This window comes from Macrobrachium nipponense, chromosome 9 (assembly GCF_015104395.2).
Source record: "Macrobrachium nipponense isolate FS-2020 chromosome 9, ASM1510439v2, whole genome shotgun sequence".
NCBI classification, from domain to species: domain Eukaryota; kingdom Metazoa; phylum Arthropoda; class Malacostraca; order Decapoda; family Palaemonidae; genus Macrobrachium; species Macrobrachium nipponense.
In genome coordinates, this window is record NC_061110.1 from 88,002,578 (window position 1) to 88,030,306 (window position 27,729).

At 35.0% G+C, this 27,729-nt stretch overlaps 1 protein-coding gene across 1 annotated transcript in view; it reads right to left on the minus strand.

Annotated features, from left to right (window-relative positions):
• Nucleotides 1-27,729, minus strand: part of LOC135217966 (nephrin-like) — a 351,626-nt gene continuing 323,897 nt past the window's right edge. Inside the window, exons 9-16 of the mRNA XM_064254085.1 lie at nucleotides 27,447-27,606; nucleotides 12,812-12,974; nucleotides 7,119-7,255; nucleotides 5,498-5,610; nucleotides 5,152-5,335; nucleotides 4,202-4,387; nucleotides 2,520-2,611; nucleotides 1-1,398 (exon numbers count right to left, since the gene is read on the minus strand). Coding sequence (XP_064110155.1) covers nucleotides 1,006-1,398; nucleotides 2,520-2,611; nucleotides 4,202-4,387; nucleotides 5,152-5,335; nucleotides 5,498-5,610; nucleotides 7,119-7,255; nucleotides 12,812-12,974; nucleotides 27,447-27,606 — 1,428 coding nt within the window. The 3' untranslated portion in view covers nucleotides 1-1,005. The remainder of the gene's footprint in view (nucleotides 1,399-2,519; nucleotides 2,612-4,201; nucleotides 4,388-5,151; nucleotides 5,336-5,497; nucleotides 5,611-7,118; nucleotides 7,256-12,811; nucleotides 12,975-27,446; nucleotides 27,607-27,729) is intronic.

The following is a 27,729-nucleotide window of genomic DNA, read 5'->3' on the forward strand; positions in this document are numbered from 1 at the left end:
TGATACTACTGTCATTCGTTGAGAGTAATTAAATGTGGAAGAACTGCAACACACCGACTTTGAAATGATGTTATGTCTACCTTTGTTACTTTTGGGACAAGTATATGTACTCCTTTAATTCCTTTTTATCCTTAGAGCTACTTGTTATCTTCGCTCGTTTCAAAATTTAGCTAGGAAAAAAGGTGTTAACTTAGGTCAAGTTGAGTTGCTTACGAAAGAAAAGTCAGCTCTGGTTGTCTAAAAAAAAAATCAAGGCATTTTAAATCAGGAAAAAATATAAGAAAATATCTTTGAAAAATGGGAAAAACCATTTCAAAATGATGGAAGATAGTTGTCTGACATTTATCAATTTGTTTCCAATTTTGATAATCGTAGTATTTTTCCTCATACACCTTATTCAACACGAATTGCAAGATACTATTTTTTTTTTTATTAAATTGCACTACTGCTGAACAGTCGTCTCACCGAAAATTCCCAGGCGAAAGTGTTAATAAATTTCAGTGAGATTTTCAATCAATTTACTTGCAGTTCACCGAAAAGTTCCCATAAACTAATGATTAATGATTCTGAGCTCATTCTCGAAGAAATAAACAGCTGATCATATTCCACAAACACTTCAACGTTTCCACACATAATTTCAACGACGATTCGGGTTTAACTGATTTAGTTGTTATTTCAAATAAAACAAGATACGATTTCTTGATACTAATCTTTAACTCACAACAGTCTCGCATGAACAACAGACTCAATAAGAATTTGACAGAACTACCCGTGTATAAAAGTCACAAATGCAAATGCTCTGACATTTATTGAATCATCACTCAGTTTGCTAGCGGTCAAGAACTTCTTCTCCCTGAAACGACACGATCAAACATATTTATTTACACATCTCTCTCTAAAAAAAAAGAACCTTCGCAGGCAAAAGTCACTCACACGAAACAATAAAAGAATATATATATTCTTTGGACAGTTTTTCTCTTTTTTTCTTTTTTATTTGTTGTCCTTTTATAAAAGGGCGTCGGGAGATTTCCCTCTTCTGTAGAGACGCACTTTAGTGTGTCTTCTGGAGTCGAGGGCGCCTTCACTCTGCAACAAGTCCCCTCTGCTTCCTGACTCCACGTAGAGCAAACTCAGGTCTTCCTCTTCCTCTCCTATCGCTTCTTTTTTCCTCGCCCCTCTTCCTCTCGTATCCTTTAAGCTTTCTCTTTTCCCTCCTCTGTCTCCTCCTATTGCTCCTCCTCTTCCTTCTCCCACTCCTCCTCCTCCTCCCGCGAAACTTTTGTCTTCTCGTATTCTGCTTTTACTACCGCTGGGCGCTGCGGTGGTTCTCGTCGTTTCTGAGGAAAAGGCACCGTACAAAGAGGTGTCCTGTTCGTCGTACCTCTGATAACTCGATATCTGAAAGAGGAATAAAACAAAGAGAAATAAAACTCTTGTCTGAATCTTCCTTTCAACCTTCCACGGTAGTAGAGAACTTTGTAGGTCACTGTAAAACTTTCTGAATCTTTGTATGTGGCTGTAAAACGTTATCATAACAGTATTTCACTACTTTCTCTCTGAACGAATTGAGATAAATTACTCTCGTCATTTCAAGCTCAAAAGGTGTCAAAACTCATGGAAAGGCAGAAAATTAAATAATATGCAAAATAAAATTGATGATATCTTTATTACTCAATTGAATGTTCGATGGAAGAGAGAGAGAGAGAGAGAGAGAGAGAGAGAGAGAGAGAGAGATTACGAAGGATATGAAGAAATTTGAGAGAGAGAGAGAGAGAGAGAGAGAGATTCTGAATTTCAAAGTAAGGACATTTGTGCTTTAAGTATAAACTTTTGAGAGAGAGAGAAGAGAGAGAGATAGAGAGAGAGAGAGATTAGAGAGGAAGAGAGAGAGAGAGAGAGATAGAGAGAGCGAAATGTAAAGGATATCGTGTTCTTAAGTATAACTTTCATGTTAAGATACGTAGACATTGAGTATAACTTTCAGAGAGAGAGAGAGAGAGAGAGAGAGAGATTCTGAATTTACAAATGTAAGGACATTGTGCTTGAGTATCAACTTTCAGAGAGAGAGAGAGAGAGAGAGAGAGAGACTGAATTTACAATGTGAGGACAATACGCTTTAGTACAGCTTTCAGAGAGAGAGAGAGAGAGAGAGAGAGAGAGAGAGAGAGAGAGAGAGAGGTTCTGATTTACAAATGTTAAGGACACGTCTTTAGTACTTTCAGCTTTCAGATAGAGAGAGAGGGAGAAGAAGAGAGGAGAGAGAAGAGAGGAGAGATTCTGAATTTACAAATGTAAGGACATTGTGCTTGAGTACCAAACCTTTCAGAGAGAGAGAGAGAGAGAGGAGAGAGAGAGGAGATTCTGCAATTTCAAATGTAGGACATTGTGCTTGAGTATAACTTTCAGAGAGAGAGAGAGAGAGAGAGAGGAGAGACTGAATTTACAATGTGAGGACAATACGCTTTGGTACAGCTTTCAGAGAGAGAGAGAGAGAGAGAGAGACTGCTGATTATTCTCACCTCCTGAGTGTTTCCAGACTGGGTATATGACACCATCCCTTCCAGGGACTCGCTCCCCTGGGCTTGAGTTTCTCCTTCTGATGTTTCCACGCCTGGAAATTCAGTGGAATGTGATACACCCGCATTAACAGTATAATAGCATTTACGAGTATATTGTTATAATAAATAAAATCGTAAAATCATGAATAAAAGTATATCCAAGTAATGTTATAATAAATAAAATCATAAAAGTATAAACACAAATATACATATATAAAATATTTCCAAGTGTTGTTGATAAATAAAAATATAAGATAAAAATAAGTGTAAAATAAAAATAAAAATTAAAGTGTAAACATAATTGTAAAACTAGTAATGTAAAGTATAAAATAAAAATAAAATGTAAACATATTTTAAAGTCTTGTGTTGATAAAGTATGAAACAGAAGTAGAAGTATAAAATGAATATAAAAGTGCACAACTAAAGTACGAATAAAAAAGTATAAAATAAAAAGTATAAATAAAAAAGTATAAAATAAAAATAAAAGTATAAATAAAATGTAAAGGTATAAATAAACAATTTGAAATTCTTCTTGTCACACAGGAAACTTTTGGGACTTCTGTTAACGTTCACGAATGACAGAACTTCCATTAATGATAACAGCTAAAAGAACTAACAAAATAGGGCAAAAGCTTTGGCATTTTCAAGTGACATTGAAACTGTTAAAAGCTGAATTAAAATCCCCTCAAAGGAATATTTCATAATCAAATGCAACTTTTAATTTCCAATCTTTTTGTGTTATTCATTTACTCGATATCGAAAAACTTTAATGAAAAAAAATAATGGTTCTCGTGGCATTTCAGATAAATGGATAATGAGGAATTACAATTAAATCATAAAAGAATGCAGATTGAAAGGAAAAGGGCAATTATTGTGTGTAGGGTACCGGAATAGATTTAATTGGTGAGGAAGCTGACAGCTAGGCGTTAATGGTTTCTGAATGGTTTCGATATTACAAGGCTTTTAGACCAAAATTATTCAGAGAATAATTCCAGTTATGTTTATATGTGGGTGGCGTGTAAGGAGGTCTCTTTTTCCACTTAACCTTAAAAAACCCATTGTTAGTAATGTATAGAAAGATAAATACACAATCTTTTTTATTTATCCGCTCATCTGAGTATTAATTTATACAGGCTCGTTGTTCTGTATGAAGTTAGTGACACACTAATGAAAATGCGCCACTGATGTAGTGTAAGAGCTGTAATCTTTCAATGGATTACGAACATTTCACTGTGAAGACAAGCACTGGGGCATTTTTTCAGCCATTCAGCCCCCAAGTCAATGAAATGAGGGCGTTGGAGTGGCTGAACAGCAAAGTGGAAAACAAGAAAATGGAGAAGAGGTAGAGTAAAAGGGTAATAAATTGGGCGCATCTAGTTGCCCTAAGGGACGCCGCTAACACCCATTACTAATCTTAAAAACAAGTGAGTGCAGATAGGTTCTCTAGGGGACGCCACAAACCCCTTCAACCAATCCTAAAAATAACAAAGTGGGCACAGCTAGGTGCCCTAAGGGACGCCGCAAACACCCTTCACTAATCCTAAAAAAAAGTGGGCACAGCTAGGTGCCCTAAGGGACGCTGCAAACACCCTTCATTAATGCCTCCAGTGCAACTACAAATCACTGACTTATCACTAACTTACTTATCAGATCGGGGTTGTTGTCCTTCAAGACGATTTGCGAAAAGGCAGAGTCGCTGTGGGCTCTGTTTTCTCTCTTCTTCACACACCACAGAGCCGTCAGGAACAGAGCCCCAACGATCAAGATGATGCCGACAGAGACTCCTATGATGAAGACCGAAGACACCAAAGGTACCATCGAGGGTAGACCTGAATGATAAGGACGAGGTCATCAGGATAAGTATGTCCCGAGAGGCTTCAGAGAGGCCTTACATGGCTGTCCTTACTAAATTACTCTTTAGGTATTATTATTATCATTATTATTATCATTATTATTATTATTATTCAGGCTATATAAATCCTACTCATACGAAACTATCCTAGAGGGACAACTGACTTGAAATTTAAGCTTTTAAAGAATATGGTGTTCATTTGAAATAAACGACAGCAAATTACAGTTAAATAAGTGCACACCATTCTTTACGGAAGGGAACTTGAAGAGTAGTCATTCAAATGATATATCTTCTTATCATAAAAGTAGCATAGAAATCAATATCTGAATACACTCGCTTGGTGAAGAAATCCACAGAGGTGTAAATGCAAATGCGTATTAGAAATATGTATACACAAAAACGACAGCTTACGAGAACCTGCTCGATCATCCTTCTCAGACTAAGTTGGAGAATCGAGCAGGTCCTAGGAAGCCCTCGTTTTATGTATATAATAATAATAATAATAATAATAATAATAATAATAATAATAATAATAATATTCTTTATTTCAGCTCAGGGCCATACACATGGAATATAAAGAGACAATACAATTCAATACAATCTAGAATTTAGATGATATAAAAATGATAATCGGCAATATCCACACAGTTGCTGAAGTAGTAGGAATACATGTGCACCAATGAAGATTTCTTCGCCACTTTAGTGACCAATGTATTACGAGATTCTTATGAATACACCCACTCTTATGCATCTCGGCTTTCTCTAAGGTGAGTATGATGACTCTGCTCGGTGGGCTCAGGCCTCGAGTGTTGTAGGCAGTGACTTTGGCGCTGTAGGTGTGGCCAGCCTCCAGAGGTTTCACGTAGAACGAAGGCAAGGCGTTGGACAAGTTCAAGACGAGCGCGTTGGATTCCATTTCCCAGACCTAAGACAAATAAGTTTTAGAAAGTTGTTTTGATGTATATCAAGTGCATTATACTTAAGATATATATATATATATATATAATACTATAATATATAATAAAAATATATATAATTATATACATGCATACATTCATACACACATACATAATGTTGTATATCATACCTGCAGGAGGAACCTCTGAGGCAGGCCCCCATCGAAACCTTGCAAGCAATGAATGCCAGCCGAATGTGACGTGATATTACTAGTGGTACAGTTGCTGACCTCCTCAGGTGGACCTGAAAATCAGATTGGGTTTCTTCTAGCATCGAATGAAATAACAATTAAAGTAACAATAATAAATAAATATATAACTTAAGAATAAGAAACCATATATAGTAATTCAGATAGAGGTTACTTCACGTTATATGACAGCAAACTTGGAGTGTTGTTATAGTAGGATTATAATTGAAAGACATTACAACAAGGGTAGTCATTATGGAAGTCAGACTGTTTTTGCTTCGATCTTCTAAAGGAAATGATCTCTTACCAGATAATTAAGTAATTATAAAGAATACAAAAAATATGACTCCAGTAAATAAACAACAAAAAGGCTAAGCAGTAAACTTTAAGCTATGGGTTACAGACGTGTTGGAAGAATACATTCAAGTATCCATTGGTAACACAATAGTTTATATATATTTATCTAAAGGAATAAACGAGAAGGATAAAATATCACGGGACATAGAACATATTTGTTACTTTCATTCCTACTATAACGAGAGAGAGAGAGAGAGAAGAGAGAGAGGAGAGAGAGAGAGAGAGAGAGAGAGAGAGAGAGAGAGGAGCTGTTATGGATACACATCTTTGTAGTTATTTGTCTAACTCCTCTATCTGTGTATGCCTGTTGGAGAGAGAGAGAGAGAGAGAGAGAGAGAGAGAGAGAGAGAGAGAGAGAGAGAGAGAGACTGCTAGCTACACTTCTCATCTCAGTATAATTTCTCCAGGTAATCTCAGACTTGGAGTAATTTGTTCCCAAGAGGGTAATGCAAATCTGCAGGCTCAGAAAGATAGATTAAAATGCCTTCGTCCATGAGAGAGAGAGAGAGAGAGAGAGAGAGAGAGAGAGAGAGAGAGAGAGAGAGAGAGATGGCTCCCCCTTAACGCATTTCTCTAAACTGATTGAATGCTAATGACAGCTTGGCATTGTTTTTTACTCCAGCATTTTAAACAAATAATTATAGATACAATGACAAAAGCGGTCATTATGTTGACAAATTTTCACAGGGAAATTGAAAGCAACGTGCTCTCCCATTTTTATTTTCGAATGATGGTTTTAATATGATATATCTATCTATATATATATAGATATATATATATATATATATATATATATATATATATATATATAGATATCTAAAATTATTATATAATATTTAATTTATATATATATATATATATATATATAGAATATCTATATATAGATAATATACAAATATATATAATTAAACATTAATATGTATATATACATAAATGTGTGTGTGTACGTATCATTAATGATCATTTTGGTGCCTAAATTGAATAAAAAAAAAGTGAAATTCTTGCTGTAATGCATCTGAAAATCACTACTATTATCATTGCCATTGGTATTTACAAATAACAGACTATCGCCAAAAAGTACTTCGAGTTGGATATCTTACTTGGTTTTTTTTAATTTTTTTGTTTGCAATATATAAACTCTGAGGAATAAAATAGTGATAAACGAACTTATATTTTTTTCTAAGCTTCTTAGAGGTAGTAAACTCACCCGCTGAAATGATGGTGAACGAACAGGGTTCTATTTGAGACCCGACTTCATTCGTAGCGAAGCAGAACAAGGTCCCGTATTCCCTTTCAGTCATCGGCGTGTATGCAAGAACGCTCCTCAGGCCTTCCTGGCTGTACCTGTTTAGGAAAAAGCACTTGTCAAAAGTATAATTCTCACTGACAGATATTATTATTATTATTGTGTTGTGTTCACAATCCTCCCATTCGACTGGGTGATATTTATAGTGTTGGGGGGGGGGAGGGGGGGGGGGGCGGTTTCCAGGTTGCATCCTGCTCCTTCCTTAGGAGTCCATCACTTTTCTCACTGTGTGCGCTGTTTCTAGGATCACTCCTCTGCATGAGTCCTGGAGCTACTTCAAGCCTCTAGTTTTTTTCCAGATTCCTTTTCAGATTCCTTTTAATTATTATTATTATTTTAATTATTATTATTATTATTATTTATTATTTATTATTATTGGAGGAAACTGGAGAACGAGTCAATTGTGGAGGTATTTATTTATTTTACTTATTTATTTATTTATTTATTTATTTATTTATTTACTTATTATTATTATTATTATTTATTTATTTACTTATTATTCATATAGGTCGAAGCCATCACATGAGCCATTGACTTGAAATTCAAGCTTCAAAAGAATGTGATGTTCATTTGAAAGAACTGACAGAAGGTAATAAAAATACAGAGATGAGATCAGTAATTAGAATAGAGAAAAAATGGCAGCTCTCGGTGAAAATAAGTAATTTTACGTGATACATATACTATATAGTAGAAAATAAATAGATAACTGACAACTAAGGTCGTCAAAAAATGATAGAGAGGCACCTCAATTTATCCTTCACTGTGATAAATTGCACTAATAATACCACCTAGCCAGTCATTCGTGATTCAAATTTCTATGCCTCTATCCAGAAAGTAATGAATAACTTTATGGTGCTATCTTCGGATTCCAGATAAGTTAGAGAATACTCACAATAAAAAATGAATGCATTCACACTCATGGGTAACCTTTCGTGGTTGTGATTTTATAACCTTTCTCAACTTGAGGAAAAACATTAATCTTTCGAACTAGAAGCGTATAACGTACAGCCACTTTCGAAAGTTGGATTGCTTGAGGCTTTTATCTTTCTTAACTTGATAAGCATGGACATTTTGACAGGCTTAATCTAAACTTCGAAGAGGCTGGGAATGCAATATTACAGTGATGGACAAAAGCTGTTTATTTGAAATGAAAGTTTTTTTAATTTATTTATTTATTTTTTATTTTGATGATGAGAATGTTTTCTTGGATGAATTATATGGTAGAATAATAGACAAGTTGGTGGTTGGAAAAGCTTATTATCTTATGTATTCAAATGATCAATCTTTGCATATTTCAACTAATGCAATGTTTTTGGTACATAATCTATTTTCAAGAGTCTTGCACACCAGCTACACTGGAATAAATATGATTTGTCAAATTTTCAGGAGAACAACTAAAAAATAAATAAATAAATAAATAAACGGTGGAACTGAAGCTCCATTCGAGGCACTAGGAATATCATAGTTCCCACCTTTCGACACTGAAGATGTTACTTATCCCTGACGAGATGATCTAGTTTGTTGTCCTCTAAGAGAAGCAACTGGAATACTAAAGCTTCAAAAGATGTTAGGAAAGAGGAGGGAAAGAATAAATGACAGGGAACACACACACACTCACACTCACACACACACACACACACACACACACAGCTTCTGGCCATATTCACCCGTCCTGTCTAAGGCCTCTTTTGTAAGCGTTATAAGTTATTAGCTAACATAATTTCCCATATGAGAAATGTTGGTATATGTTTTCATAACCTTGAAATTCTACGTGTGGTTTTGGTTACCTGTGTACGCAAAGTCTATATATTGAGACCGTTGGAGCATTCATTATATCATCAATCAAAAATGGCATAGAGAATGTAAAAAAAACTGGAAAATGTTCACTTACGAAGATAGTTAGTGAAAAAGGGGAATTTTCCTGTTTTCAGAATCAGTATATTAAGTTTTTTCCTGATTATAAAAGATGAAAAAAGATATAAACGTAACACCAGGTAGATCACTAACCCATTTAAATGTTTTCTAAAATCCCTTAAAAAAACAAAACAAATTTCATTCTCAGGATTTTCAGATCCGTTGCTGTAGAGTAACTTTTTTTTTTTCTATTATTTCATTTACTTTTTGTAGCACCAGAGGACCTGAGTTGAACGTGTCGAGTGACCTAAGATCAAGACCACTTGAAAACTTCAGGAAAGAATAAGTTCAGGAGCGAAGAATATGTTGTTTAGTTATTTCGTTTGTGAAAGTTTTAAGTTGAATAAGTTTTGAAGGTGAAGAACTTATGTCATATCTCTCTTATGGAGGTGAGGCAATGTAAACGAATGAACTTTCGAGTATATGATTTTTTTAAAGTGAACTCCCACACGTAAATGTTATTTTCTTTAATTTTTTCTTACCAGTATCCGTTAGAAAGGTTAGAAAACCAATATCATGCACATTTTCTCTTAAGTGAATGTTGAGTACCTAATTCACTGGTTTATTATTCGTAATTCAGCATCCTAAAATTTTATTTATTTATCTATTTATGAAATATTGTTGTCTCTCAGAGAAATACTCACATATATAGATGATCGTTTATTACTGTTCGACATTAAAACGTATTTCTTAAGAGAATGTTGAATACAGAATTCAATGTCAATTTAATTTATTCCCAAACAACATCACAACAAAACAAAATTATGTATTTCTATTCCATGAATAACAATGCTTGTTGGTCTAGCTATTAATTAATACGGATTGGGAACATCCAGTAGAGCCTAAAATATCAAAAATACACATTTCTTAGATAATTTCCAAGAAAAATATTATCCTATGTAACTGATACTTTAAGCTTAGATTTAAGATAATGAACTCGGTGCCGTAGAAAAAATTTAATATAAATAAATTAAGTTTTAATATCTTTTTGTAAGTAAAGCTATTTTGAATAGTAAGCTGCCCGGATGCATGCTGTAATAACGTAACAGACCTTTTATTGGGTAAATTCATTGAATTTGTTCAATAAAATACTTTATGGCAATAATAAGAGTTGAAATGAGGTCATTACACCAGAAAAAGCAACTTTGACAAACTATTGCATATCCAGAGTATTTTTAATGACTGCTCTGAAAAACTTTATAAATAAATCAATAGGTTTTACGTGAAACAAGATACAAGTTGAACGGAAAGAGAAATAATAAGCATTGCAAAAAACATAAAGCGAAAGAATTTTTTTTTTTTATTTCTGTGTAATGTTTGATTCTGGGAGGAGATTGTTTTCGAACAATGGGTAGAGTGAATGCCATTGTAAAGGTCTCAACCATTATGAGGAAAAGAGGCATTTAGTTTAAATATTTGTTGTCATTGTATTGTTGAATGTTTTCCTTTTATTAATTCTTTTTTCAGTTCTCAATGAGGTAATGATTTTTTTTATTTGTGTGTATGTGTATGTGTGGGTGTGTGTGTGAACAAACACAAAAGAGGTGAAAGTTGGTAATTAGAAGTTAATTGGCCAGAAATGGCTATTCAAGTACATCATGGAATCTTGAAAAAAAATATTTAGAATGTTTTTGATTCGTTTCTGATATATATATATATATATATATATATATATATATATATATATGATATATATATATATATAGAGAGAGAGAGAGAGAGAGAGAGAGAGAGAGAGAGAGAGAGAGAGAGAAGAGAGAGAGAGAGAGAGAGAATAGAGGGGGGGGGGGGGGGGGGAATGGTGGGGGGGGGGAGGTTTGGGGGGAATGCGAGTCATTAATATGAACATAGACGTTTATTTTGCTGAATGTAAAAGTTTTTGACCCTACCATAACAGACAATTCCCGAGAGTAATTTCATCTGTATAGTCCGATATAGATCACAGTATTTTATTTCTATGAAATATGACACCCACATTATCATACTATATATATATATATATAGATTATATATATATATATATTATATATATATATTAATACATACTAGTATGATATAAAAAAAAAAAAATATATAATATATATTACGTATATATAATGTATATTATATCTATACGGGCTGGGAACTGAATTGCCTTTAGTGAATACATAAATAATTAGAAGATAAACGAATTAGAGGGGCAATAAATCAATACCATGGGCTATAATAACACTAGGAAAAAACCAGTTAAGCTAATGTAAAATGCAAAAAAATAAAATAAATCAACTAAAAAATTAAAAAACTAAGAACGTGCACATTGGAAACCATAAATATAAATATAAAGTATTTGCCCGACTCATCAATTATCTCTTGTGTACTTTATTGTGTTTATACTTTACTCACCGAAAATCCCCAGCCTAAAGCATTACACCCTTTGAGTCATCCCAGTGACCTTCCTCCCACTCCTCCCCCTTCTCCCAACTATCCCCCCCCCCCCCCCTCCCCCCCCCCCCCCCCTTGAACACTTAGCTGAGAGTTTGGGGAAAGCCGAGAATAGAGGCTGCGATGAATAATATGCAATGGTCATGTGATGCTGAAAAGGGAATTTCACTAAATAATAATGATATAACAAGAATGAAGGCGATTAAAAACCATCTTTCCAAACCATAAAATCAAAACGAATATATCAAAAAAGGAATTCTTGAAAATCAAATAAAATGACCTGATTTAGCTTCCTTCACACATCTCCAAAAAATTTTAAAAATCCTTTTCCTGAAAACCAAAAATCAAAACGAATACGTCTTGAAAAAATCTTTAAAATAAATAAAAAAATAATATAAATCACCTGATTCAACCTAGAAACAAGACGAAATTTTATCATCTTTTACGCAAACCCAAAAACCACCTTTCCTGAAACCATTTTCCTGAACACCAAAAATCAAAACGAATACGCATTGAAAAAAAATGTTTAAAACCAAAATAAAACAACCTGATTTACACCAGAAACGTAAGACGAAATTTTAATTTCCTTTACACATCTCCAAAAGTTTTTAAAAATAATTTTCCTGAAAACCAAAAATCAAAACGAATACGTATTGAACAAAATCTTTAAATTAGAAAAATAAATAAATATAAGTCACCTGATTCAAACCAGAAATGTAAGACGAAATTTTAACATCTTTTACGCATTTCCACAAACCAATTTTCACTCAAAACCATTTTCCTATAAATCAAAAATCAAAACTAAAAAGCCTTGAAAAAAATCTTAAAAAATAAAATAAAATTGCCTGATTCAAACCAGAAACAAGACGAAATTTAACATCTTTTACACAAACCCACAAACTATCTCTGACTCAGAACCATTTTCCTAAAAACAAAAAATAAAAACGAATATGTGTCGAAAAAAAAGTCTTCAAAACCAAAAAAATCACCTGATTCAAACCAGAAACAAGACTAAATTTAACAACTTTTACACAAACCCACAGACCACCTCTGACTCAAAACCATTTTCCTAAGAACAAAAATAAAAAAGAATACGTATTGAAAAAAGAAATGTTTAAAACCAAAATGAAATCACCTGATTCAAACCAGAAAAAAGACTAAATTTAAAATCTTTTACGCAAACCCATAAACCACCTTTACAAACCACCTCTCTCACTCATATATACCTTCGCACAGCCAAATTCACGACCCCGACTAACCTGTCTGAGGTGACCACCTGGCTCTGGTCTCTTCTGACGGAGTTGTTGAACGTCCAGGTGAAGGTGACGTTGGCGGGATCCGCGTCAACCGCACACGTGATGTTCGTGCGCTCCGTCAGAGCCACTCCTCGCAGGGAGGGCGACACTACACAGCGTGGGGCGTCTGGGGGAATGGAGAGAAACTTCTGAGGGGGAATCTGATGGAATGCAGATTAAGTTCTGAGGGGGACTCTAGGGAAGGTGTGAGACTTCTGAGGGAGCGAGGAAATATTTCTGAAGGGAACTAAGGAAAGTGAGAGAATTCTGAGGGGAATATAGGGAAGGTGAGAGGATTCTGAGGGAGTGGGGAGAAATTTCTGAAGGGAACTAGGGAAAGTGAGAGAATTCTGAGGGAATATAGGGAAGGTGCGAGAATTCTGAGGGGAATCTAGAGAAAGTGAGAGAATTCTAAGGGGAATCTAGGGAAGGTGAGAGAATTCTGGGGAGTAATATTGTAACAAATTATTATTATTATTATTATTATTATTATTATTATTATTATTATTATTATTATTATTATTATTATTATTATTATTATTCGGAAAATAACCCCTTATTCACGTAGAACTAGATGAGCAGTGACTATGAAACGGAAATATGGCCATTTTCTACCTAGTGTTGTTCGCTGTAGTGAAATTTCCAGTACCTCCCTTATGAAAATTTTTTGAAAATCTTTACAGGATTATGTAATATAATAAAAAAATAAAAATTCCCTAATCTGTCATCACCATCGTTAGTGAAAAATATTATAATCAGCAGAATAAAAAAAATAGCTCTATCAAATCTAGTCGTTTGATGAATATTATATCCTAATAATGAAGGAAATATAATTATATAGGGATATTTTTAGTCTTTTGAGGAGTTAGTTTTTAAGCAGCACAGCTTCGAGATTCGTAAACTGAAATCTGGTGTGAATTATAAAGAAACAACAAACTATAGCAATAAGCAAAATTGGAACAACATGCAACAACGATTTGCATGTTGCTAAACAAATTATACTTTCCAGTGAACAAGTAACTTTTTTTTGGTTCAGATAAACAATTCAAAAACAAATTGAATTTGGAAATAATCATTTCAAATAATAGGTGGTCCCCAGAATATATTTTCTCACGAATAAGCAACATTTTTATTACGTCAAAACAATACAATAATTTGAAATTTAAAATAATAATTTTATATATTAGGTAGTTCCATGAAAAAGTAACATTTTTATTACGTCAAACCAATACAATAATTTCAATTTTAAAATAGTAATTTTAAATAGGTGATAACACAAATATTTTCTCCCACCAATAAACGACATCTACACCATGAAGAAATAATTCAATAATAATTTAAATTTTACAATTATTACTTTAAATATCAGGCGGTGACAAGAATATATTTTACCAGGGATAAGTAACCCCTTCGTGCAGACAAAACAATAAAATAAATTGAAGTTGAAAATAATCCTTCAAACTACAAAAGCGGTTCCGTTAAAGACCTCTCGTCTCGCGGTAACAAAGTAATTCTTTCCAAGGCTAAAGTTGTTCCTTACTACAGAGCGTATATACTTTCCACATTAGTTCTCATTCATTTTCCACGGCGCTAACGTATTCATAATTCACAGGGGGCAAACAGGTGTCCCGTAAAACTCTCGTGGGCAGGGAAGCAAGAGAGAGAAGAGAGGAATGGACGAGGAGAGGAGACCAACGAAGAGAGAGAGAGAGAGAGGGGAGGGGGGAGGAGTTGGATGGGGGCTTGCTCGCTGAAGCTCTAATATTTTCTCCACTCACGAAAAGGTTTTAGCATAAAGATCTAGCACGCTTTTCAAAATAAGGAGTGTTGATATTTCGTTGTGGAAACTTAAAACTTGATTTTGTAGGATAACTATGACTCTAGTCAACGTAGACGGATGAAATAACCAGTTATATTGACTGATAAAGATGTGCGACACATGAATTATTCGTATTTGACATGATTATTAGCTATAATATTAATAGGATGGCAACTTGGAATTCCTACCAAGCCCAGTTACATTGGGAATTAGTAAAATAAGTGAGAGAGAGAGAGAGAGAGAGAGAGAGAGAGAGAGAGAGAGAGAGAGAGACGTATGTATGAATGCATTTGTATGTAAGTATGTATGTATATGAGTGTAGTTTCACAATTCATGTGAAAATTTTACTGAATTCGTGAGACTCTTACTATATTGAAAAAGACTTTCCACAAATGTTTAATATCTAAGATAAAATATAAGATCAAATAGATATTTTGTATTTACAAAATACCTTATGGTATTAAAACCGTACCCAGACATTTTAATTATTTTTCTATAAACGTCAATAAATTCATTAAATGAACGTCTGGAAATAAAACGAATATGGTTTGAAAAATGAATTTAATCAATTTAACACGCCTACTTTGTGTAGCATGACAGCGCACAATGAAAAAAAAAACTCAGCTGTCACGAAAAGACAATGATAAAAAAAATGAATAATAATGTGAAAGACTCACAGAAATGAACGGAACCTTGTAAGAGGGAGAAGGCATCTAAAACCATCTCCGGCCGAGTATAAATCAATCAACACTGATGCCAGGCCCCACCAACACTATTGAACAAGGCGTGTGGCTTGCTCTCTCTCTCTCTCTCTCTCTCTCTCTCTCTCTCTCTCTCTCTCTCTCTCTCTCTCTCTCTCCACTGAAGTAATTCTGCTATTCCTTTGAGAGAATGTAATTTCCTCAACTGGAAATCATTTTCTCTCTCTCTCTCTCTCTCTCTCTCTCTCTCTCTCTCTCTCTCTCTTCACTGAAGTAATTCTGCTATCAACTTAAAAGTAATGCCATGAACTTTAAATTATTCTCTCTCTCTCTCTCTCTCTCTCTCTCTCTTTTCACTGAAGTAACTGTGTTATCAACTTGTGAGTAATACCGTAAACATTAAATTATTTCTCTATCTCTCTCTCTCCTCTCTACTCTCCTATCTCTCTATCTTACTCTCTCTCTCTCTCTCTTTTCAACTGAAGTAATTCTGTTATTTCAACTTAAAAGATAAGTAATGTCCTCACCTTAAAAATTATCTCTCTCCTCTTCTCTTCTCTCTGTCTCCTCTTTCTCTCTCTCTCTCTTCTTCTTCTTCACTGAATTCATTCTGCTATCAACTTAAAAGTAATGCCATAAACTTTAAATTATTCTCTCTCTCTCTCTTTTCACTGAAGTAATTCTGTTATCAACTTAAAAGATAGTAATGTCCTCATTTTAAAATTCTCTCTCTCTCTCTCTCTCTCTCTCTCTCTCTCTCTCTCTCTCTCTTCACTGAAGTAATTCTGCTATCAACTTAAAAGTAATGCCGTAAACTTTAAATTATTCTCTCTCTCTCTCTTTTCACTGAAGTAATTCTGTTATCAACTTAAAAGATAGTAATGTCCTCACCTTAAAATTATTCTCTCTCTCTCTATCTCTCATCTCTCTCTCTCTCTCTCTCTCTCTCTCTCTCTCTCTTCACTGAAGTAATTCTGCTATCAACTTAAAAGTAATGCCATAAACTTTAAATTATTCTCTCTCTCTCTCTTTTCACTGAAGTAATTCTGTTATCAACTTAAAAGATAGTAATGTCCTCATTTTAAAATTATCTCTCTCTCTCTCTCTCTCTCTCTCTCTCTCTCTCTCTCTCTCTCTCTCTCTCTCCTTCACTGAAGTCATTCTGCTATCAACTTAAAAAGTAAAGCCCGTAAACTTTAAATTATTCTCTCTCTCTCTCTCTCTCTCTCTCACACACACACACACAAACATACACATTCCCCTTCCAATTCCCCTGACTTGAGGGAAGTAAGACGGGAGGGAGGAAGTGCAGAGAAAGCATCTGGTTGCATCTCGCTTTGCTGACAAAGAGCAGCGGAGATAAATGAAAAAAAAAAAAAAAAGAGTGACAGATGTTTAAGATGATGGAATTGGTTGGGAACGTCTTCGATGAATCGGTTTGCACAGGACTGGATGAAATCCGCCAGATTTTCTCTGTCTGTTATTTCGACTCGTTCCTGGTTATAGATATATAAATATATTGGACCGGATTTTGGCCCGGGGATTTTAACTGCGCTGGAATATTCAGGAGGGCAAAGTGAGTGAGGGTGGGTGTGTGGGAAGAGAGAGAGAGAGAGAGAGAGAGAGAGAGAGAGAGAGGTAAATATTTTAGTGATTTTCTTTGAATATGTAGATGATAGCAAAAAGAGCACTTAATAATAATAATAATAATAATAATAATAATAATAATAATAATAATAATAATAATAATAATAATAAATATCCTATTCTTTAGAAGTTTGAATTTAAAGTCAATAGCCCTACCCCGTTAGGGCTCGTTTCCATAGGAATTAGGGTTCCATCCTTCTGAATATAATAATAGAATAGAATAATAATAATAATAAATAATAATAAAATAATAATAATAAAAAAATAATAATAATAATAATAATAACAATAATAATAAAAAATAGTCGACCCCATTACAGAAGAGGTTTAAATGCATCCATTCTTCACCAGACACAGAATCAATCCCAGAACTGAGATAAATTCTCGACTGATATCTGATATCGAGTCTTTGATTTCAGGTTGGACAGATTCAGCACCTTAGTAACGTAAGATGACTTGGCACATGTCTATATACGTTGGCAGGCTGAGACATTAAGTCGTCATTTCAAGTTCTGTTCTCTGGTTCTCTGTTTCATGATGTTCAATGTCGTTCTTTTGAATTCACAAAGATTTTGAAGGTTTTTAGAGAATATGTTACCAATCACGTTGCTTGTAAGGAGGATGTTTGTTTGAAATTGCAGATTATACGGGAAATAAATAGTAGATATATATATATATATATATATATATATATATATATATATATATATATAGATATACATACATACATACACACACATACACACACACACACACACACACACACACACACATATATATATATATATATATATATATATATATATATATATATATATATATATATATATATGATATCCTTCTCATGGTCAGGGTCGGTAGCATGATTTCGTTCTGATATTCCTGATGCTTTGCAGTGATAGACGTATCCAAAAAAAAAAAGAAAAAAAAAAAATTAGAATAATTCGCGAAGATAAGAGGGGCATTGTGGTTTATAACAATCACGCAATTGCAAATACCTCATACGACAAATTCCGGTAGTAAGAGGCAATAAGCTTCCAAATCCACTTGATGGTGCGACCATCTGGAAACCTCTCATCTTCGGATTTATACTTTTCTCATTTATGAAGATTCCGTTTCGCGCAAGAAATCAAGAATTAAATTTCGAAGGAGGCCATCATTCGTACAACTCCTCTACCCGCCATGACAGCAAACATTCACGTAACCCTCCTCGAAAAATAGATCTCGATTCCACTTACGTACACGAACACGACTATAAAGACAAAATTACGGTCTCTCAATCACCCTCCCCCGCTCCTCGAAAAGGAATCAGAATTGCGTTCCGGGGCGAGTTCTGAAACAAATGCTAAGCGCCCGAGTGGGACCGAGTCTACTCGGTGGCCAGATCAAGTGGGTTACCTCAAGTTCGCATCTATTTTCTGGAGGAGAGGCGAAAGTGAGAAAAAGAGGGTTGTTCTTGATGCTCTTGTTTCGAGTGGGGGTCTCCCATAAGATTATTTCTTGAGGGGGGGCCACTGGTGACCTTTTTTCAACACTGACCCAAAACGAGGTTCTTTTCGGTTTTGAAGTGGGTTGCACGTTCGTAGCTATGTATGTATGTATGTATGTATGTATGTCTGGTAAAAATGTTCAGATACAACAGAATTCCATCTAATAAAAGGAGCCCATAAAAACGCCAAAATATAGAAAGTAAATGTCAACATAGTCCACAGGAGAAAAGAGTGAATAAGAGACTAGTAGGTCGATAATTTCGCGTTCCACCAGGCCTCTTCAAGAGCTTCATTTTAACTTTATTTTTTAGTTAAAATAAAGCTCTTGAAGAAGCCTGGTGGCAGATGAAATTATCTAGCTACTAGTCTCTTTTATTCTCTCTTTTCTCCTGTGGACTATATTGACATATCTCACCTTCGTGTTATGAAGATTATATTTATAGAAAGTAAATACTATATTTCAGAGACTTCTGTCGCTGAAACATAGTACTTACTTTCTATATTTTGGCGTTTATATGGGCTCCTTTTATAAGCATGTATGTATGTATAGCTCTCTCTCTCTCTCTCTCTCTCTCTCTCTCTCCTCTCTGTTCAATTTAATCAGGGCCAACGGATATCTGATTTTTTTTGGTGAAAAAAAAAATCAGAGGGAACCACACGCCACGCCATTCAACACTCTCTCTCTCTCTCTCTCTCTCTCTCTCTCTCTCTCTCTCTCTCTCTCTCTTGTATCCATCCACTTCTGCAGCTGCTGATTCCAGACGAACGACTTCAAGAGATGAAATTAGAAGCTTTGTAGTAATTCTTAAAGAGGTTTATCGCTGCAGTAACAGACACCAACACGCTTATCCGCCCCAAGTCCTCCAAGATTTCCTATAATCCTCAGTAACAAGTTTTTTTCGGAAAATACCCTTCTTTTCTTCTTGGTGGGATGAAGGATACCCGAGGAAGGATACTAGGCTGGAAGACCTTACCTTACAGACCTTACATCTTGTTCGGGATTGCCCCAGGTCCCTCAGTGTGAGGCACCTCTAATGTCTACCAGAGAGTTGCTAGTACATCTTCCGGTATATTTGCATCTTTCCAATCTTGGATGGTCTGGGATGCAGGTTAGATATTTGTCGAGCTTATTCTTAAACACATCTACGCTCACTCCTGATATATTCCTCAGATGAGCTGGCAACGCATTGAATAGACGCTGCATTATCGATGCTGGTGCGTAGTGGATTAAGTCCTGTGTGCTTTCCTTATTTTTCTCTGGTATAGTTTTGGGCACTATTAATCTACCTCTGCTTGCTCTTCTGATATTTTTAGTTCCATGATATTTTCTGCTATTCCTTCTATCTGTTTCCATGCCTGAATTATCATGTAGCGTTCTTCTTCCTCTAGACTATATAATTTTAAGAATTGTAGTCTTCCCAGTAGTCAAGGTCTTTAACTTCTTCTATTCTAGTGTAAAGGACCATTTGTAGCACCTATCTATTTGCTGCAATATCCTTTTGATAGTGGTGGGGTACCATATCATATTGCAATATTCAAGTGGACTACGAACATATGTTTTATAAAGCATAATCATGTGTTCAGCTTTTCTTGTTTTGAAGTGCCGTAACAACATTCCCATTTTTGCTTTACATTTTGCCAACAGAGTTGCTATTTGATCATTGCATAACATGTTCCTATTCATCATCACACCAAGGTCTTTAACTGCTTCCTTATTTGTGATTGTCACATTATTAGGTCCCCTATATGCATATAGCTTTCTTTCTCTGTCTCCATAATTTATTGATTCAAATTTATCAGAGTTAAATACCATCCTATTTACCTCTGCCCAATCATATACTTTGTTAAGGTCTCTTTGTAGAGCGTTCCTATCTTCATCACAAGTAATTTCTCTACTTATTCTTGTGTCATCTGCGAAACTACTCACTACCGAATCCTTAACATTATTGTCTATGTCTTCAATCATAATAACAAACAGTATTGCAGCTAACACCGTACCTTGCGGCACACCGGATATACCTTGGCTTCATCCGATTTCTAGTCGTTTGCAATAACTATCTGTTTTCTGTTGTGTAAAAATTCTTTTAACCATCTTCCTACTTTATCCACGATATTGTGTTTTCTAATTTTCTTCGGTAATATATTATGGTCTACTTTATCAAAAGCTTTTGAAACAAAGTCTAAATAAACCACATCTGTTTCATTTCCGCTTTTCATATTTTTGAATATGTTCTCACGGTGGACTAACAGTTGGGTTTGTGTACTTTTTCCGGGTACGAAACCATGTTGTCCTTTATTAAACAAATTATTTTTTATTAAATGTTTCATAATATTTTTCTTCATTACCCTTTCATACACTTTCATAATAGCGATGTTAGACTCAAAGGCCTATAATTAACTTGCCTCCTTAGTCTTGATCCACTTTTGAAAGTAGGGGTAATATATGCTAATTTGTGCTCATCATAAATCTTGCCTGTATCTACACTTTGTCTTAATAATATTGCAAGTGGCTTTGCGATAGAATGAACTACTTTCTTAAACAAAATAGCAGGAATTCCATCAGGCCCTGCAGCAGCTCCATTTTTAATTTCATTAATAGCCTGCACAATATCAGCTTCATTAATATCTATGTCAGCTAAAATTACATATTTTCATCCCTTACCTCATATCATTATCTTACATTATCTATTCTAGGGTGAATTCTCTCTTATATCGTTCTGCCAGTATGTTGCAAATTTCCTTTTTTCATTCGTTAATCTCCTTCAATTCTTAGAGGGCCTATTTCTATTCTTCTTTATCATCTTCTTCGCATATGAGTATAATAGTTTGGGGTTTGGCTTGATATTTAATAGGGTTTTTTCTTCAAGTCCCGTGTTTTCATTTTCTTTTGATTGTATAAATCTTTTTGTTCTGCATTTTCTATCTTACTTTTTAGTTCTATACTTTCCATGCATTTTTTTTTTGCTAGACCTTTTTTCACTTCTGATTTTCTGGAACAAGATCCTTCTGTCTCTTGGTATGCATGACTGATGTTTACTTTTCTTCTTCGGTATATATTTATCCACTATCTAAATATATATAATATCTCCGTATTTACCTTTATGTCATCACTTACGAAAATATTATCCCAATCTTTGTTTAATTCTTCATTTATTTCTGACCATTTTATATTTTTACTGTAGAAGTTGTATTTTCCATATCCTTCCCACTTTTTCTCATTTTCTTGCTTATTATCTGTTTTCACTTGCTTTGGAATGGACTGTTTAATTTCTATTGACATTATGGTCTGAAATACTCGCATTATAAACTATTATTTCTTTAACATAAATTCATCTCGTTCACAAATACTAGGTCTAAAGTATTTTCCTTTCTTGTTGGCAGGTGATTTATTTGTTGAATGTTGTATTCTAGTAGCATATCTAATAGCTTTTCGAATTGCCTCTTTATCTTCTGCACTACTATTACTCTCTTTTTTATATGTATAAGTACATCCACAATCTCCTATTCGTTCGTTTTCCAGTCTACGAAAGGAAAGTTGAAGTCTCCAGATAGGAGAATAGTCCAGTCCTTGTGATTTCTACATATATCATCCAATTTTCTTATTATAAGTCAACTCTTTTAGTATTAGGAGGTCTATATATTACTATGTTCATTAATTTTTCAGATTCAAATTTTCTACCGCTATTAGTTCACCATTTCTGAAGTTACTATATTTCTCATATATTTTTCCTTCCTTGTTTTTTGTCTTTCCCATATATTGCGGTTCCCCCTTGATTCCTATTTTTTCTATCTGATCTATAAGTTTGAAAAACCTTTTATTTGATTCATCATTCCCAGTCTCTTGGGAATACCAGGTTTCACTTATATTCATTATATCTATTTTTCTTTTCAATTTGGGTTAGTTCTTCTAAGTACCTCTATTTTTCTTTTTTGAGTTTACTCGTAACTAAAACCCTGCGCATTCATCACTATGATGGTTTGCGTGTTTTCTCCTTCATTTAATATTGGTAATAATAAGGATTTTCCCATGTCTCTTTCCTGTTCTGGTATGTTGTTCTTTTTTTCATTTCCAGAAATTCTGACATTAAAATCCAACTTTTCCATAATATTTGTCTTCCTTCATCATAATTATTCATTTTGTGTCTGAATCTGCAATTTTCTCCATATCTGCAATATCCCCTTGCATAATAAAAACAGTTATTATCTCTTGAGTAGAATCTTGGAGCTGATGCATTGAAATTTTTTGCTGGCACCTCTGCATATCTCGTTGATGGCTTGCTTTTTTTCTTTTACCTGATATTCTTCATTCCTCTCTTTATTTGTTTCTTTCTTATTTTGGATTTTATTGCTTGATTGGTTATTTATTTGATTATTTTTCATGGCTACAGGGTGCATATATTACATTTTTTGTCGAACTTACATCCTTTTCCTTCTTTTAGGTTTTTGCATATTTTGGATGTAGATCTCTGCAATCATCCTCATATCCATCTAAGTATGCACATTTACCATATATTTCATAGTTGTGACATACCTTAGGATGTTTGTAGTAACATTTTTCTCCATATCTGCAATTCCCTCTTTTCAAAAGGTTGCAGACTTTGTCTTTTTTGTATATTTTTCCTCTTTCCCGTCATTGTGTAGATCTGGGTAGAGCCTCTTCGGCATTTTCTTTTGTGCTGTCATATCGTAATTTATTTCTTCGTAGGTATGCTGCTTTATAGCCTCATATGTATATGTTAGTATCAATGAGTATCTCTGCATCCATACTTTTATCTTGTTCTTTGTTTTCCTTATCTTTTTCTGTCATTCAGTTTTGTTACTTCTCTTACGTTCCGTCTCTTCTTCTTCTTCTTCTTCTTCTCTTCTTCTTCTTCTTCATCCTCAACTATTTTGTACATTCAATCTTGATTTAATAAACATTGTCTATCCATGGTAGACATGTTGAGCAAAAAATTCTTGTGTCTTTTCTCATATCTTGCATTACCTCAGCACACTGTGGATGGGTCGGAATGTTGCATCGCAGCACATTTTCTGATTAGGTTTGTGGATTAACTATGCTATACCACACCTTACACAGTTTACATGCATTTTGGCATTCTTTTTCCTAATGCATCAATTAGGATATTCACAAGGTTCACTTTATTCATTTTCTTTGTTGGAATATGTTGGTTTATGTATATTTTCTTTATGAGTCTCTTGACCACTTGGATTTTATTTGGTCAAACTTCTTCAATTAATTATTTTCAAGATGTTTTCATTTGAATTTGTTCCCAGTTTGAAGGAATGGTATTGTATCCTCCATAATTAAATAGCTTATGAATGAATTTGATTGTAAATTCTTTTTGGTTAAAGGCACTGTTGCTGATTTCATAGATCAGAAATGCCCAGTTTACCCTTCCTGCTTACCGCATATTCGTTATTGCGAATCTACCAAGCAAGCTACAAATCTCGCCCATTTTTTTACCGCAGTTGGGAGCTTATCTGCCCATCGTTGTTCTTTGATTTACAGATTTCAACTTGATAAAAACTAACTTAGAAGGACGCTTTATCCTTACTATTTCCCACACTAATATTATCAACCGATACGTTCACAGAACAACTTCTCAGATACTTTCTCAAAATTCATAGACGCTATGTTAAACTTGTATTGGATATTGTTGATTAATATGAACTTCGACCAGGAACGTCCTTCACCCCAAGCAAGACTGACGTGAAAAGGAAGGAAGCAGAGGAGAGAGAGAGAGAGAGAGAGCGAGAGTTTGAGAGAGGGATGAAGACTCGAGAGAAAGACGAAGAGAGAGAGAGGAGAGAGACCTAAAAAAAGGATTAGAAAAGATTACTAACAACTACTCCTAAGATCAAAAATGGATTTGAAGGGGGGGGGGAAAAAAAAAAAAGAGGGAACGAGAAAAGGATTTGAGGAGAGAAGAACAGAGAAGATGAGAGGAGAGAGAGACGAGAGAAGAGAGAGAGAGAGAGAGAGAGAGAGAGAGAGATTAGGACTTGGGAAGGATTAGAAAGAGATTATAGAGTAGTACTCTTAAGGTGTTAAAAGGATTAGAAGAAGAAGAAGAAGAAGAAGAGAGAGAGAGAGAGAGAGAGAGAGAGAGAGAGAGAGAAGTTCGGTGTGGACTAGGGAGGGATTCGTAAGAGATTACAAAAGTACTCGTAAGGTGCGAAAAGCAGAAGAGAGAGAGAGAGAGAGAGAGAGAGAGAGAGAGAGGATGCTGGGTTTAAAAGAAGGAGATCCAGAGTTAGCTCGATTGCTGTGCTGCGTAGAGAGAGAGAGAGAGAGAGAGAGAGAGAGAGAAGAGAGAGAGAGAGAGAGGCTAATCAGATTTTATCCTTTGGTCCTGAAGGCAACTGTTGTTTTCGTTGCAGAGCCTCGACTGCAGTTGCTCACCGCTTCTTCCCGAGGGTAACTGTTGTTTCTGCTGCAGTTGCTTGCTTGCTTGCTACTGCTTGTTCTTCTGCTGCCAAGAGAGCGGAGAAAGAGGCCGAATCTTTACGGGGGTAAGGAAATCTCTTCTGGTTTAAACGTTTTTCCGAGTAGTCGTGTTTCCTCAAAGTATTTTTCAAAGAAGGGTCTGACAGATACGTACGAGGAGGGTGTATGTGTGTATGTATGTATATGTATATATTACTATATATATATATCTGATATATATATATATATATTCTATATATATATATATATATATATAATTACGTTATATTATATATTTACCGGGGTGTTTGGAGTTCGTGGTCAGTATACCTATCTTCGTTACTGTTATTATTACTAAAAGATTCCAAATACAGGGAAAGCTACCAGATGTGGCATGATTCAAAGTATGTTTATCAGAATACAGTAGAAAAAAAGGTATTTTTTAACTACTAATTTATTTATTTATTTATTTATTTATTATTATTATTTTTTTTTTGCTCTATCACACTCCTCTAATTCGACTGGGTGGTATTTATAGTGTGGGGTTCCGGGTTGCATCCTGCCTCCTTAGGAGTCCATCACTTTTCTTACTATGTGCGCCGTTTCTAGGATCACACTCTTCTGCATGAGTCCTGGAGCTACTTCAGCCTCTAGTTTTTCCAGATTCCTTTTCAGGGATATTGGGATCGTGTCTAGTGTTCCTATGATTATGGGTACAATTTCCACTGGCATATCCCATATCCTTCCTATTTCTATTTTCATGTCTTGATACTTATCCCTTTTTTCTCTTTCTTCCTCTTCAACTCTGGTGTCCCATGGTATTGCGACATCAATGAGTGATACTTTCTTCTTGATTTTGTCAATCAACGTCACGTCTGGTCTATTTGCACGTATCACCCTATCTGTTCTGATAACATAGTCCCAGAGGATCTTTGCGTGATCGTTTTCTATCACTCCTTCAGGTTGGTGTTCGTACCACTTATTACTGCAAGGTAGCTGGTGTTTCTTGCACAGGCTCCAGTGGAGGGCTTTTGCTACTGAATCATGCCTCTTTTTGTACTGGTTCTGTGCAAGTGCCGGACATTCGCTTGCTATGAGGTTTATGGTTTCATTTTTCGCATTGGACTTCCTACATATGGGAGAGATGTTATTGCCATCTATCGTTTTTTGAACATATCTGGTTCTTAGGGCCTGATCTTGTGCCGCTGTTATCATTCCTTCAGTTTCCTTCTTGAGCTCTCCCCTCAGTAGTCATTGCCACGTGTCATCGCTGGCTAGTTCTTTAGTCTGTCTCATGTATTGTCCGTGAATTGGTTTGTTATGCCATTCCTCTGTTCTGCTTTTCTTTCTCCTGTCTCTGTATATTTCTGGGTCTCCGTCTACTTTTATCAGTACTTCTTCCCATGCATTCTTGAGCCACTCATCTTCACCTGTCTTCATATATTGCCCCAGTGCTCTGTTCTCGATGTTGACGCAGTCCTCTATGTTTACTAGTCCCACCCTCCCTCCCCCTTCCTTTCGTGTTGATATAGTCTGTCCGTATTTGCTCTTGGGTGTAGTGCTTTGTGTATTGTCATACGTTTCCTCGTTTTCTGGTCTATGCTGCGAAGTTCTGCCTTCGTCCATCCCACGATTCCTGCGCTGTATCTGATTACTGGCACTGCCCATGCGTTATGGCTTTTATCATATTTCCAGCGTTGAGTTCTGACTTGAGCATCGCCTTGAGTCTCTGCATATATTCTTTCCTGATTGTGTCCTTCATCTCTTGATGTTTTATATCCCCTCCTTCCATTATTCCCAGATATTTGTATCCCGTCTCATCTATGTGTTTGATGCTGTTCCCATCTGGTAGCTTTATCCCTTCAGTCCTTGTTACTTTGCCCTTTTGTATGTTGACTAAGGCACATTTTTCCATTCCAAACTCCATCCTGATGTCCCCAGATACAATCTTACAGTCTGGATTAGGGTATCTATTTCCTTGATGCTCTACCATATAGCTTGATATCGTCCATGAACATCAGATGGTTAATTCTGTTGCCCTCTTCTTGAGTTGGTACCCATCATCCATAATAATAATAATTAATAATAATAATAATAATATAATTAATAAATAATAATAAATAATAATATTATTATATATTATTATTATGATTATTATTATTATATTCATATTATTATTATATTATTATTATTATCATTATTATTATTATAAAGAAAGCCAGCTACGCCGGTATCGCTTATTCTATTATCAAATACAACTCGGCTTGTATCTTAATATCTTGCTTACATTCTTATTCATTCATTCAAAAATTCATTCATTATCTATTTTTCATAATAACTGATCTCCCCTTCTTTCTTTATTTCCCTGTGCCCTCTTATCTCGAATGGTCACCATATTCTTTGGAAGCTTTGAATTTCAAGTCAATGGTCCCTTTGGACCGTTCCATACGAATAGGGTTGATTTGAGGCTCAAAATGACTCACAATTACAAACAAACCTCCAATTGCCTACTCACATTTAATTCGGACGTTCAGTATGTTGCTCCTCGAATCACCCTCGACGTTGGAGGCCAAACACACGTACTCTCCCGACCTCTGTCGGTGGACTCTCTGTAGGGCCAAGGTCGATTCGCTCACCAAAATCCCCGCGCTGAGGTTTCCTAGGATCTCTTCGTTCTGGGAAGGAAAAGTGGGAATCTTAATAGGATTGATGCTGTTATGGATGCTGGCTATATAAGCAGGTGTACTATAAATAAAAAATATATATATATATATATATATATATATATATATATATAC